The 14,908-nt window shown below is 49.1% G+C and overlaps 1 protein-coding gene across 3 annotated transcripts in view; it reads right to left on the minus strand.

The window, feature by feature from the left end:
- The window catches only part of IDS (iduronate 2-sulfatase), a 46,397-nt gene that overhangs the window by 11,143 nt on the left and 20,346 nt on the right, over positions 1-14,908 (minus strand). For 2 of the 3 annotated variants that reach the window (XM_039225174.1, XM_039225175.1), the window contains exons 4-8: positions 9,861-9,997; positions 9,008-9,185; positions 5,780-5,868; positions 3,153-3,353; positions 1,480-1,650 (exon numbers count right to left, since the gene is read on the minus strand). In XM_039225174.1, the coding sequence (XP_039081105.1) occupies positions 1,480-1,650; positions 3,153-3,353; positions 5,780-5,868; positions 9,008-9,185; positions 9,861-9,997 (776 nt within the window). Of the gene's footprint in view, positions 1-1,479; positions 1,651-3,152; positions 3,354-5,779; positions 5,869-9,007; positions 9,186-9,860; positions 9,998-10,489; positions 10,703-14,908 lie in introns of those variants that run through there. The other variant, XM_039225176.1, reaches the window with a different exon arrangement.

The raw sequence follows: 14,908 nt of genomic DNA on the forward strand, positions 1-14,908 counted from the left end.
TCTCCACCTTGTTTCCATTTTACAGAGAAGGAAACCGAGGCTCAGAGAGGTAAAACGACTTGCCGGAGGTTGTACAGCTGGTCTGGGGCAGAACAGGAATTCAAACCAACACTGTTGAGAAGCAACACAACCAAGCAACACAACCAACCATGGGGCTCTGGCATCACACATCCCTGGGGGTATATTCTGCCTCCCCTTGGCACCAACTGTGTGGTCTGGGGCAAGTCACGCCCCTCCGCCTCCAGTTTCCGCAGCTGGACAACAGTGATGGAGGGCACCTCACCAGCTTCCCATGTGGACCAAAGGAGATAGATAGCAACATAAAACACTAGGCACCCTTCCTGGGACACAGTCCCATTTTAAGGGACATTTTTAAGTGGCTGTCACTAACAAGGCATCCAGGTGCGGCCTCAGAGCTGCAATCTGAATAGCCTAGCTCTCAGAACCCTGGCATCAGCAAGTTAGGAATGGGACCAAGTGATGAATCCACTCCTCTCCAAACCCTCACCACTGCCCTCCAAACCTCAAGAGTCCAACAGAGGGGCACACATCCTTCACGCTTTGGTGGTGTTTGGTACTAAGCCCTATAGCAGTATGTCCAAACCTCTGCGTGCATCAGCATCACCAGGTGTGCTTTTGCAAAAGCAAGTTCTCAGGCCCCACCTCAAGCTCCCAACTCCCTAAGTCTGACTGGGACCAGGACTCTGCGCTTCTAAGAAGCCTCTGCGGGGATTCCGATGCAGGTGGTCCAGGAAGCAGCCTTTAAAAACTCGGCCTTCTACCTTCCACTGTGGACTGCATATTAGTGTATTCACATAGTAACAGAAGGGCTGGGCTGCATGTGGAATATTCCAGCATGTTTTCTGTACTCCAGGGGGAGGGTGACTGATGAGTCAGCATGAGGATTCTAACTCTGCTGCTCCACCCCCACACGATGGCAAAGGAACATCAGATGTCACAGCTGGGCGGCACTGACCACGTCAGTGCCCCAGTTCCCTCTGTGTCAAGGCCCTACTCACCACACCACTGCCTGAGAGTGATGGGTGCCTATATAGACTTCCCCACAGAGGGGCCCTGCAAGTGCCAGCAAACTGAACATTCTGGGCTACACAGAAGCTGCCCACCACCCTATAGCTGATGAACTGTCACCTGGACTGAACAGCACCTCCATGTGTTAGTGTTGGTTGTCCAGGCCTCCTCCCTACCCTGGTGCCTACATCCAGCAAATCACCCAATCTCCAGATGCCTCCTTCTTTGGAAGTGGAGACAGGGATTGGGAGACATCATCCTCCACTCAGCAACCCCTGCATCCTAAGTTCCTCCAGACCACTCCACCTCCAGCACCTCACAAGCCACCTAGCACAGAGAAGGTTCTTAGTAAGACGTGATGGGTAGAGTGGTGTCTACTGAGAAAAGTGGTGTCACCAATGACGTCACACCAGGAATGCCCAATAATTCCCTCAAATATGTCCTTGGTACCTGAAAATCCACAGGAATTGGGCCATAGGGTACACTGAGGTTCAAGGCTCGGACGTCCTCCCGCTGCCTGATGTCCATCCAGGGGTTGTAGGCCACAGGAGGGAGGCCAGCAGGGACCTGGGGATCAGGAGCCAGGGTGATGTTCTCCAAGGGATACAGCTTCTGAAATTCCTTGGGGGAAAAGCACACAAAAGACACCAGGCTGCCATTCTTTTCTTGCAAAGGCACAAGGCTAGGACTCTACAGATGTTTATACTGCCTTTTTAAGCCTGTGATGCATTTACACAGTGGCTCACTGACACTACCTGAAAGTCAGGCCTGAGGTCACACTCACAAGATGCCAAGGATAATGAAATCACACCACTCGTTTCCTATAAACTGCTCCCTTTTCTCATACAAGTCAATGCCCTCCTATTCTGGTCCCCACTTCCCACCTCTCGTCCAAGTGGAAAAGGTGTAGAGGGGTGTTTCCCATTCCCAAAACCTCCCTCAGGTTTGGAAATGCCCTGGGAATTGCTCAAAGAACGTGCTCAAGCATGCCCATGGCTGTGCCTGATGACAGTGAAAGGGCACCAGACATAATCAGCAAAGCCATGTGGGCAACCAGAGAGACCAGGCACAAGCTTCCAGAAACCTCTCCCAGTGAGGTCACACAGGATGTGTTTAAATCTCCCAACAGGGAGTGGTGTGACAACCCGTGTGAAATGCTGCCAGCACAGAAGCTCGTTGAAGCCTCAGCACATGGGCTATTGCCTGGGGCTGCTCAGCCGGCACCCTGGGCCCTCACATACTCAAAGTGCAGACTCCAGTCCGGAGACCAGGGGTTTGCATCAACAGTTTGGGCACATAGAGCCACTCATCACTCTGGGAGCAGTGCAAACTCCAGGTTCCCAGAGGCCGGCCAAAGGCAAGCCCCGCAAGCAGGCCTTTCTAAGGAGAGCAGCCAGGCCTGCCAGGTTAGCCCCTGTCCACACAAGAGGCGGAAGCAGGGAGTCTCACCCCAGCTAGGAAGGCCAGATCCCCTGTGCCAATCAAAGCATCAAAGAGCATGCCTTTTGCTCTCTACATCCATCACTAGCAAGGGGCATTTTTTATGAAGTCAGAATGGGCTATGTAGGCCCAGGGAAGACACAACAGGGAAAAACTGAAAAAGATTTTTAAAAAACTGAGACTACATGCTCTGAATGATGGAACTGCAAGCAGAGCATTCAAGGTCCCAACAAGCAGTGCAGTGCCCTGTGTTGAAGGGGGTCTGACCTGCCAGGCTTGGGGGAGCGCCAACTACTGAACATGGCTTCACATTCCTTGGAACCATGCCGCCAAGAACAATCCCTTCCCAAGGGCCTTGGCAGCCGGCTCTGACTCACTTCTCTCTAGTGATCTTACCAACTAACCCAGCAGGTGCTCACTGAGTCCAAGGGGGGAAAAAAAAACCCCTCCAGTGGGGGAAGCCGAAAACCAAACATTTCCAACAAGATTCTTACATGCCCCAAGTCTACTTCTTGGCCTTGACCTCTGAATCCCATCTCCACACCACTGAATACAGTAGTGCCATCATGCACCCTGGTGACAGGGCCGGCAGGATGTGGCCACCCTCACTACACAAACCCCTCCTTCGAGAAAGGACACAGCTGTCACAGCCATGCTAGATCAGCCCTCAGCCAGATGTTCACCTTGGGATATCTGAAGGGAATGTGCGGCTTATGATACCCAACAGCCAGGAAGAAAGGACTGGCCGATGTTTTCATCTTTTCCAACAACCGTATAGCTTGCTCGGTGCTTTGTTTGTCAGGCAAGGTGCCCTCTGGCACATCCATCACATCCACGGGACAAAGCAGGTTGGCATGGAGTTCTCCATCTGGCCCCCTGCATGTCTTTCAAAACAAAACATACAACACCATCAGCTCTTCAAATGCAAGAAACAGAAGTCATGAAGGTTGCACACACAGAGGATTTAACATTCCTATCACTGGCCTATTAAGGCTTCGTCATTCAAACTGGTCAGGCACACACAAAGTAGAACTAAACCAGAGAAGCATTTCCTCTTTTCCAGGCAGGGCCCAGGCCAGAAATCCAACAGCACTTAGCTTCTTGCTGTTAATCTTCTGCCTCCAGGTCTTAATTAATTAAAGGAAATCCATGTAAACGAATGATCAAAACAAATCTGTCTCCAGTTCAAAAAAAAAAATAAGCCAATTAAAAAATGGACAAGGTACTTGAACAGAAATTTCTCCAGACAAAACAGGTAAGTGGCCAAAAAGGACATGCAAAGACGCTTCATGTCATTAGTTGTCGTGAAAACCGAAATGAGATACCACTTCCCACCCACTAGGATGGCTAGGATTTTTAAAACTGGACAATAACAGGTGCTGACAAGGATGGGCAGGAAGCGGAGGCCTCATACATGCTGCTGCGGATGTGACATGGTACAGCTACTGTGGAAAACACTCAAAGGGTTCCTCAAACAGTTAAACAAAGAGTTAGTATGTAACCCAGCAATTCTACACCCCGGTGGATACCAGGAAAAATTAAAACCCAAGTCCACACAAATACTTGACCTAGCAGTTCTACCCAAGAGAACTGAAAAGTTAAGCCATACGAAAACCCATAGGTGAATGTTTATAGCAGTACTACTGATAGTAGCCAAAAAGTGGAAACAACCCAAATGTCATCAGTTGTGGGTTCAAGACCCATGTTGGGTAGAGAGGACTTGAAAAGAAAATCTTTTAACAAAAGGTAATGAAGTTCTGATACATGCTACAACATGGATGAGCCTTAGAAACCCTATGAACGAAGCCAAACACAAAGGGTCATATATTGTATGATGCCATTTACACAAAATGTCTAGAATAAGCAAATCCATAGAGAAAGAAAGTAGATCAGTTGTTGCCATAGGCTGAGGGTTCAGAGAAAACAGGGAGTGAGTGGTAATGGGTACACACTTACTTTCCGGAGTAATGGAAATGGTCTTAAATAGATTTTGTTGATAGTTGCACAACCCTGAACATACTAAATATCACTGAATTGCATATATTAAAAAGCTGACTTTTATGATTTATCAATTATATCTCACAACATTTTTGTAACCAAAAAAATCTATCTTCAATTTAAAAGACAGATGAACACTTTTGAGTAACAAGGTCCCAGTCAACTGGATAAGGTCATAATCTGTGGAATTTCCAGATCCTCAACTATGGCATGCACAGAATGGAACCTATTGCTTCACTGCCCAAAGTGGTAATATTGCCCACAAGACCAATGTCAGTTCTGACCATGATTTTGGGCCCACAAAAACCCAGCTGCTGCTTCCTCATTTCAAAAAGCAGTGTTCTTTCACAGGCCAACCTTGGCCACCCTGCCCCCAGGCAGGACAGCCTAGCACCTGCTCACCCTCTAGCTACACATGATCTGCAGCACTTATGGGGGTCTGGGACAGTCAGACCTGCTGCCTTGAGGATGAAAGTGGGGGGTGAAGACAGAAGCCAGCATTTGTAAGTGAGGTCACTAAAAACTCTCAAGACAGCTTCAGAGGATGAAAGCACTGAGACGGGGCTTTCCAGTGGCACTCTGGTAGTACTCAAGCCATAGGCCAAAAGCCAGAGCCCTCAGCTCTTGCTGTATTCTGAAATGGAAGGTTGTCAAAATTTTGGAATACTCCCCTTGCCTCCCCCAAATCCACGCCCTCCTCCAGATGAGGTCTTTAAATACCTCAGAGGAGCATGTCCTATCTCAGTTTTCCAGCTGCTTTTCTGAAATTTTTTAAAATTCAGAATTTAATTTCTGAATTTTTTAAAATGTGGTGGTTAGTTTCATTTCTACATTGAAGGTTCCTCTAAACTAAGATTAAGGTTTTATAGACTCCCTTTTCTTTCATAATGGTCTAAAATTTTAAACCCCCATCAAAGGTCTCAGCACCTGATTCCAACCATTAGGCCTGAGACAGAGAGACAGACATATATATGTACATATGCCTTTCTCCCAATGTGGACCAAGGCCCCTGGAGGACAGGTCACTCTTCTCTCTATCCACAGTAAGCACCCAGGAGCCATTAAATGAGTCTTACACACTAGAGCATAAGGTTCTAGAACAAGCCATATCCATCAGCTTCTAAAACGAAGCCACCTCTCCCAATGGATCTAATGCTAAAGATCCCAACAGCTGTCTGTGTCAGGTCACAATCACAGACTTAACTGTATAACCAGCCTGAAAGAACATGCAACATACACAGCAGTTAACCCTGATTTGATAAACAGGAAAAAAGCAGTTCCTCTACAGAACAGCATCTCTTTCACATCCTTACCTTGGTGTTTTCATACTTTTCAGAGGAGGGATGATAAGGTGGAATAGACCAGCTATATGGAGAATCATCACTATAATTGGAAGATATTCCTTGAGGGAGAGGGGAAAAGAAAATCATTACACAAAACCTGAAGGGTCCTTCAAAGCCTTCCCCACTCTAAATTAAAACTTGGTGAATGAGAGAAGTATCATCTCCCTTCTTTTGGCCTCAGTTTCCTCATCTATAAAATCAAGAGCTTATGCAGATGATGAGAATTCCCCATTAAAGCCATCTCATGAGGTTTCTGGGCATCTGTGGCTGAGTTGGTAGAGCATCTGACTTCAACTCAAGTCGTGATCTCACAGTTCATGAGTTTGAGCCCTGCATCGGGCTCTCTGCTGTCAGTGCAGAGCCCAATGTGGACCCTCTGTCCCCCTCTTTCTGCCCCTCCCCTACTTGTGCTCTCTCAAAAATAAACAAAAATTAAAAAAATGTATCTTTTTTTTTTTTATTTCTAGGAGAGAGAGAGACAGAGTGAGCAGGGGAGGGTCAGAGAGAGAGAGAGTCACAGACCGAAACAGGCTCCAGGCTCTGAGCTGGCAGTCAGCACAGAGCCCGACGCGGGGCTCGAACCCACGAACCGCGAGATCATGACCCAAGCGAAAGTCGGACGCTTAACCGACTAAGCCACCCAGGCGCCCCAAAAAAATGTATCTTTAAGCTGACTCACTAGGTTTCTATTGAGTACTAACTATCTAACCCTGTAGTCCCTTAAGCCTTGGCTATTCATGCTAGGCCCTGAGGAAGGCCACCAAAAGGGTCAGGTCAGCCAGCCTGCTGCAGCAACAGAGCCCTGCAGAGCCCTTGCTGGAGCCTCTACCCTGCCCTACAATGGAAGAGCAGAGGCAGCAGCACCGCCATGGGCCAGGTGGGGAAGGGGAGGCTCAGGGAAGGTCGGTGCCTTGACCGATGCCAACCAGATATTAGAGGAGTGAGCTGGGACTCAAATCCAGGCCTTAGGACCCCAGGTTCAGTGCTCATTCATGAAGCAGAAACCCACCCCTAAGCTCAGCAGCCTATAGTCTATTTTGAAAGAGAAAATTACAGCAAAACCATGGAAGGACAGCCAGCTGTCTAGACAGTAGAAGTGCTGTGTAAGTAGGGAAGCCACAGACACGAAGGGTCAAGTGAGGTAGGCAGTGGGGCATGTGTGGGATCTGACCGGAAGTGCTGCCCAGGGGGGCAAGACAGGAGGAGCAGGGAAGGTAGTGTAGGCAGAACCACAGGGGAAAGGGCATCCCCAGCACAGTGACTCAGGGCTCCAGCAAGAAGCACCAGGCAAGGCAGGACTAGACGGAAAGGGGGCAGTGGGTGGAGGGCTCATCGACACAGCAAGCACAGTGGAGAGAGGAGAGGAGGCCAACAGACCTGGGTTCAAATGTCATCATCGCCCCTTATTACGCATGCAACCTTGAGCAAGCCACGTGACTTCCATTAGCCTCAATTTCCTCCTCAGAAGATGATGACAATGATAAAAACCCCGTGTGCTCACTCCTGAGGAAAGGATTACAGGAGTGGCCAGCACAGGAAATGGCACAGGCCTGGCCATCAATCAATGGTGGCTACTGTCTTCCTTGAACAGGTCTTTCCCTCACGGAACAAGGTCTTAAGCACAAAGACCCAGATGAAAAACGGGTTTCCACAAGGACTGCAGGCAAAGCTCTCGCTCTATGGCTAAGACGTGCTGCTTCCATCCTGATTCCACAATCTAATTACCAGGAGGAATGAGGCCAAGCAACGCCACTTGGGCCTTAACTTTAGCCTCCCTTTCTGAAGCACAACCTTCCCTCTGTTCTAGTTCCTCTCCTCCCCAGACTTGTCTCTCCCCTCCAGCTGTGCTCAGACAAGGGGTAGCATGAGGTAACCACTAAGTGCAGCAAGTCCTGCTGGTGGGCCTTTGGCTACACAACATGATTCCTGACACATTCTAAAACCGCGCCCAACTTAGCCCAGCCACACATTATCCTCAACCTGCACTGGCCAGTTGGATTCCAGGAGGCTGCTGAGTCTGCCTGTATAACCAGCAAGTGAAGGAAAAGCTACTGAAAAAGTTCAAGTTGTAGTCCCCAGCTATAAACATCACTGTCGTATAAAGGGGGCTTTCAACACCCTTTCATGCTCCTGAACTACCTGGACTGGGTTGCTACTGTGGGCAGTGATAAAGGGAGCTACAACTCATTTGCCAGAGAAGGAATCCGAAGCTCAAGGAGGAAGAACGATTTGCCCAAGGTCAACCACACAGCTCAGAAGTGACAGAGCTGGGACCAGAACGTGGGAGCCAGGATCCCTGGTGCCGCTGCCCATCAGTTCACCCCAAGTGCAGAGATGTTCAACCCAGGGTTCCATGGGACACAGAAATCAACCTGGACGGAAGCACAGCATATCTGCACGAAGGGTAGCTATGTGAGGAAGAGTTTACATTTAAAACATTCATAACATAAGCTATCTGTACAGGAAAATCTCACATCAGAAAAATAATATGCCTGGAACAAGGGAGCCTCAAAATATAACCCTCCTTAGTGTGGTGCAATTATAAGTAATTCATATCTTTTACTTTACGCTTTCCTTTCCTCCCCCCAACTTTCAGTCAAATAATCATGCATTACCTCAGTAAGTTTAAAAAACGTTTTAAGGTTTGTGCCTCAGCCTTCTCATTTTGGCATTCAAGAGAGACAGTTCATCCAGCAGTGTTGAAAATCAGCGCTGGTGGCCCCTGGCACTCTTTAGGTCAAGGGAACCAGCTTATACTCCTCCTTCTGACCTAACTCACAGGTGGTGGGCAGCAGCACCACCAAAGCACGACCTCTTCCCTGGACAAATAAGCATAGCTGCCCTGGTCTCACTTTACTGACAGGATCCGGAGGGTCAGAGGGTCAGGCATAAAGCTGGACTCATACCCAGCATTGCCACCTCCCCAGCCAGTGCCCTTCCTTCTGCCTGAGAAGTTGAAGGAACCAAACAGCATCATGACTAATTTTTGAAAGAAGAAAGTCCTACTGCCCTTTTTCACATGTGGTGAGAACAGGAAGCTAAGGTGAGAAGTAGGAGTTTGTACAGAGACAGTGGTGACTAATGAGGGGTCCACACAACCCATACAGCCCTCTGGGAAGACAGCCCCAGCCCCAGCAGGGATCCCGGCCCTCAGGCATGGAATACAAGAGAACCCAGATTTTGGACAGCAGGCAGTACCAGGATGAAAGACTTTTCCAACCGACATGGTCACGTAGCCATTCTCCTTGAAGTACTGGGGGATGGTAGAGAAGTTTCCAGCATGTACCCTCCAGTAGGAATTGAAGTCATACAGGCGGGTGGTGTCTGGTCTCCTCCCAGTGAGGAAGGATACACGGCTCGGAGCACACACTGCTTGCTGTAAGGAAGCAGAAGCAGAGGAAAATGTCCTCAGAGGAAAACAGAGTCTGGATGCTAAAAGGTAACCAGGCAACCTCAAGAGTCCTCAGTAAACAGCTTGGCAGCTGAGTCATGCAGATCTCAGAGCCAACCAGTGGGATCTGGGCCTCACCCAGACACCAGGAATAAGTCTTCCCAGAAAGAGGCAGGGGAGAACTCAATCCCTCAAACCAGCAGATGATTGTGTCCTTCTGTGTGATGGCATCTTATAGGTGCACAGAGCAGGAGGCTCTGTTCCTTTACTGTCCTGATGACAGCCCTGTGAAGGGGCTCAGGGAGAAGCACCACCAAGGCAAGCTGCATGGTGCCTACCCAAGTTTGGTCAGCAGACCGGAGAGTGGCATTCTGCAACGCCCCTTCCTTCTCAGCACCAGACAATCCTCTTTGGGGAAGCAAGCTGGGCAGGGCCATCCTGAGCATGTTAGGGCCAAGGGACACCCTCTGCCCAAGCTTGAAGGCACAAACTCCTTGCCAGTGCACAACCAGGTTTTCTCTTCTGCCATTTTCCAGACTATGCTCCCCTCTAAAAGAAGCCTGGCACCATCAGTGTCATTTAAGCATAGCTGAGAGGCCCCCAGTACCCAGCCCTCAGTGCACAAGGCATACATCCACACCTAGAGGTCCCCAGACATACCTGGGCAAAGGCATTCTGGAAGAGGAGGCTGTGGGATGCCAGTTGGTCAATGTTTGGGGACCTTACAAGCTTGTCCCCATAACAGCCCAAGGAGGGGCGCAGGTCATCCACGATGATTAGAAGGACATTCAGAGGACCTGCATGGGAGGGAAAAGCTTCAGTGAGATCGCTTACACTGACAATGAACCTCCACCCACCCATGGGGGGTGCTAGGGTACTGAGTGGCCCTGGCCCCTGAACCCGAGACAGCCAGGCCAACCAAACTAGGAAGGGAGCGATGAGGGTTGTGCTTCAGGGAGGGTGGATGTGGGTGCACAGAAGCCCCAGTCCTGGGTGACAAGATTAGGCTCTGGGCATGGCCTCAAGCCTGGATGAAGGAAGGAGAGAAGGGAGGGAGGGAGAGAAGGGAGGGAGGGAGGGAAGTATAGACGAAAGGAAAGAAGAATTTAGGGAGGGAGGGAAGGATGGAGGGAGGGATGAAAGCATAGTTGGAGAGGGACAGATAGGGAGGAAAGTAAATTTGGATACTAGAAAGAATAGCAGGCGGGCCGGAGACAGGAATTTAAGGACAGATGTAGGCAGGGAAGGAGATACGGAATCCAAAATCTGAGCGAGAGCCAAGGCTGCACCTGTGGTAGAGTTGCTGGGCGCCACAGACTCCAGGGAGTCGCAGACGGAGGCCAGGACTAGGACAAGCCAAAGCAGGCACCGGCCGGCCGGCAGCATTTCTGCCCCGGCGCAGCCCCTCCGGGCCGACGGTGACAGGTTGCGACGAACGGGCCGGCCGCGGGCCCCACCTCACCTGCGCGGTCTGCGCGAAGCGGCCGAAGCCGGCCCCACAGGCCCAGGCGCCGACCCGAAGGCTAGTGCGCCTGCGCGCTTAGTACCCCGCCCCGCCCCTTGGGGCGGGGCTTAGAGCTGCGCGAGGCACCTGCACGTGATCCCGGCCTCAGGGGGCGGGGCCGTGGCCCGAGCGCAGAGCCGGCAAGGCCCAGCTGCCCCGTCCTCCTGCCCTTGCTCTGGTCCTGCGACGGAATTTTTACAGATGTGTCCAAATATTTGCGATGCAGCCACTGTCCTTAACCAGCAGTTTTCCGCTTCTTTGCCTTTGTTCCTGTTATACCTTCCACCTGGAAGCCCTTCCCTTCTGTCATCACTCCATAAAAGTCACACTTCCTTGGGGCGCCAGGGTGGCTCAGTTGATTGAACGTCTGACTTCGGTTCAGGTCATAATCTCACGGTTTGTGGGTTCGAGCCCTGCGTCGGGCTCTGTGCTGACAGCTAGTTCAGAGCCTGGATCCTGTCTTTGGATTCTGTGTCTCCCTCTCTCTCTGACCCTCCCCTGCTCATGCTGTCTCTCTTTTTCTCTCTCAAAAATAAATAAAACATTTTAAAAAAGTCACAATTCCTTGCAGCCCAGCCCAATGAAATTCTCATTCAATGCAGCTCTTTTTTTTTTTTATCTTTATTTTTGAGAGAGACAATGCAGCTCTTTGAGAAGCTGCCTTCTTCCATCTAAAAGGTCGCCCCTTTTATGCATTTGTTCAACAAGTACTTATTAAGAATCGCAGATACGTATACCAAGCACTGTTGGCGGCTCAAGAGTTCGAAGTGCCTGCCCTGGTGGGGCTTGCAGACCTGAAATAACCAAATAAACCAAGAAAGCCAGTGGGCATGCACGGTCTGGACAAACATAAGGCCAGGTGGATTTGCATGCTATTGTTGATAGGGTGGTCAGGCAAAGCTTCATTAGTAAAGTGACACTGGAACTAAAACTTCAGGGAGGTGACGGAGCAAGCCACGTGATGTCTACAAGAAGGGTACTCCAGGCACAGGGAGCAGCCATGGTGGAGAGCATGTATGACAGTGTTGGAGGACAGCACAGAGGCTGCTGTGGAGATGGGAGATGGGGAGCACCAAGGAGATGGGAGGAGTGAGGGTCATAACTCCTTCCAAGACAAAATCATTCAGTCTGCCTGGGGATGAAGGTTGCAAAAGACATCACAGTCCTCTCTCCTAGTCTCTGACTCACCCCCACCTCCCAGTGAAATAACCTAACATAAATGCCAGGCAGAGTGCAGACCTTTTTTTTTTTTTTTTCTTTGTTTGTTTGTTTGCATGCAGGAATGCATAAATACTAGTAATGTTATCAGAGGCTTCCTATAACTCTATGCTAATGGTCTCCTCACAACAAGGCTGTGAGCTAAATGCCCCTACTATCATTCCTATTTTACAGATCCAGAAATTAAAACTCAAAGAGGCTATATCACTTAACCAAGGACACACAGCCAGGAAGCGGAGGAGCAGGGAGGCTCTCCATAAAAGGCCTGCTTCCTCGGGAGTAGCCAGAGCACAGTCAATGCACACATCTGCTTTGCTATTTCCTCAAGCTCTAGCATGGGTGGCTGTTCTGATTGGAGCCCAGAAGCCACGCTGCAGCCTCTGTCTTCACTCTTCAGGCCAGAGCATACTGAGTTCCTCAGGGTGGGCCAGCTGCAGCCAAGGACCCAAGCTGTCAAGCTTCAGTTGGCACCTTACCTGTCCCTCCTTTCCCTCTCAAGAGTATGGCCTTAATGTTTCAGGAAACTCTGAGCCTGATGTCAACCAAGACTCCAATGGATGTTTAGAAAACTTCTCTTACCCCTATTTCCTCTTTCTTTGGCATCTGTTATACTTTCTCATAGTAATAGATGTCTCCTGGAAGCTTGTGAACTAAGGACCTAATTATATCATACTTGTCCTTATCAAAAAGCCATTAATAAAAAGGAATTCAGTAAACCCCAGGATTAACCAAAGAAGGGAATGAGGCAAGTTGCATATAATTCTGCCTCTAAAAATGCCTGCAAGCTCTTTTGTGGACTCCCTTCAAGTTGGCAAACATTTCCTGAGCCATCCCATCTAGGCCCAGGGCAAGGATAAATGAGGAATAAGGAAGCAGACTGGTCCTTGCCTGCTCCCCACCCCCACCCCAAGGAGTGAACAGTCTGTGGGGAGGAGGACAGCAGCGTAACCCAATCACCTTCATACAAGTGGACGTTTGATTTGTGAAAAAGAAAAGTCTTTCCAGAGGAAGCATTCAGATGTGAAGACAAATTCACCCAATCCAACACTGATTCAAGCACCCTCCGACACATTGCTATGATGCTGGAGGACATCAAGAAGGGGCAGCTGGAAGGCCTGTTCTGGCAGATGTGAGGGACCAGACATGGGTCTAAGATGCATTTGAGATGCAGTCTCACCTGTATCTTTCTGGAGAGTTTATATTTGAATAACGGTGAACAGCTAGCATTCATTGACAGGTGCGGTGGACACACCCTAAGGTGACCCCCCAGTAAGTTGTGTCCTTTGGGCGTGGGTAGGACCTGTACTTCTACTTCTAACCAGTAAAATATGGTGAAGGTAAGATAGCATTTCACATGGATGACTATGTTATGATGTATCTATGAGTTCATCTTGCAAACACACACTAGAGGTATTCTACTGCTGGTTTTGGAAAAGCCATACTGTAACTATCCCTGGAGAGGGCCACATGGCAGGGAACTCTGAATGGCCTTTAGGATCTGAGGGCGGCCTCCAGCTAACAGCTAGTAAGAAGCTGAAAATTTGGTCTTAGAGCTGCAGAGAAATAGATTTGGTCAACAACCATATGAGCTGACCGAGAACTCTGAATTCCAGAAGGGACTGCAGCCAGGGTATGTGATGACTACCCAGTTCTGGGCAGAAAAGATAGCCTCTCTGTCCTCAATCTAGCTATGACCATAATGAAAGAAAAGATCAAGGGAGAAGGGGGTCTCTTGAATGTTCCAACAAAGCCCAAGAGGCCACAGACACGGCTGAGATTGAACTTGCAGGGCGAACAGAGTGGCTTGAAGGAAGAAATGCAGAAGGAGAGGGAGATGACGATGCACAAGAAGTGAGAGCAAAGCTGAAGACTGACTTTTTTTGGCCATGAAGTCCAATTTAAGGAACAGAAAGCAGATATTTTTCCAAAGTACTTACATACTCAGCAGACCAGAATATGAAACGCCCTCCTTAATATCAAGGACATTCACATGGTAGCTTTGGCTCACTGAGAAGTGTTTAAGGGAGTAGCCTGGTTTCACTAAAGACTAAAATATTTAGCTGAGAGCATTATAAGAGCTCAGGCCTCCAATGTCTCAAGATAGCCACCACCTTGTAGGTTGGTGCCTGCATGAGATTTAATAGGGGCATCCAAAGAAAACAGTTCCAATCTTTCTACATAAAGTATATACATAAGCAAGTATTAGATAAGCTTTTGGAATAGTTTTTTAATTTTTTAAGTTTATTTATTTATTTTTGAGAGAGAGAGAGAGAGCACGAGTGAGGGAGGGCCTGAGAGAAAGAGGGAGAGAGAGAATCTCAAGCAGGCTCCATGCCACCAGCACAGAGCCCAACATGGGGCTTGAACCCATGAACCCATGAGATCATGACCCAAGCTGAAATCAAGAGTCAGCGCTTAGCCAACTGAGCCACTGGGGTGCCCTAAGTTACTGGAATGTTAAAGAAATCACTATTGGTCCCACCTCCAGTTTAAGTTAATGAACCAGACACATGTTTATCGTCCTTTATGGGCTGTGTTCATCCGAAAGCTGAATCTAAAACAGAGTAAAGTGTGCAGGATGTTTAATCAGCGAGTGCCTTTGGGAGAAATACCTGTTGAAAGGATGAGGAGGGAGCAAGAGTGGAAAGAGGCAGCAGCTGAGCTATGATTCAGGCCCCGGCTAACCCCATGGGGTCTCAACTTAGGCCAACATGGCCAGATATTTCTACATCACCCTATCAAGTCACTGAAGGCAGCTATACCCTAGGAGGGGTCCGAGCATGGGCAAAGTGGCCCTCTGCAAATGAGGAGGCCCTGATGGGGTGGACAGTCCTGAAGGAGGTGCCCTCTCAACAACTGGGGCAAGAAGGCCGCCACTGAAAGGGGGCTTAGGTGACACATCTCTTTGTTCACTACCTCTTCCTCCCTTTAAAATAATCATCAAGGAACAAAAACAATATAACATGACAGCAAGAAAGAATGGAAA

Source organism: Hyaena hyaena, unplaced genomic scaffold (assembly GCF_003009895.1).
Source record: "Hyaena hyaena isolate Hyena2069 unplaced genomic scaffold, ASM300989v1 scaffold_1955, whole genome shotgun sequence".
NCBI classification, from domain to species: Eukaryota; Metazoa; Chordata; class Mammalia; order Carnivora; family Hyaenidae; genus Hyaena; species Hyaena hyaena.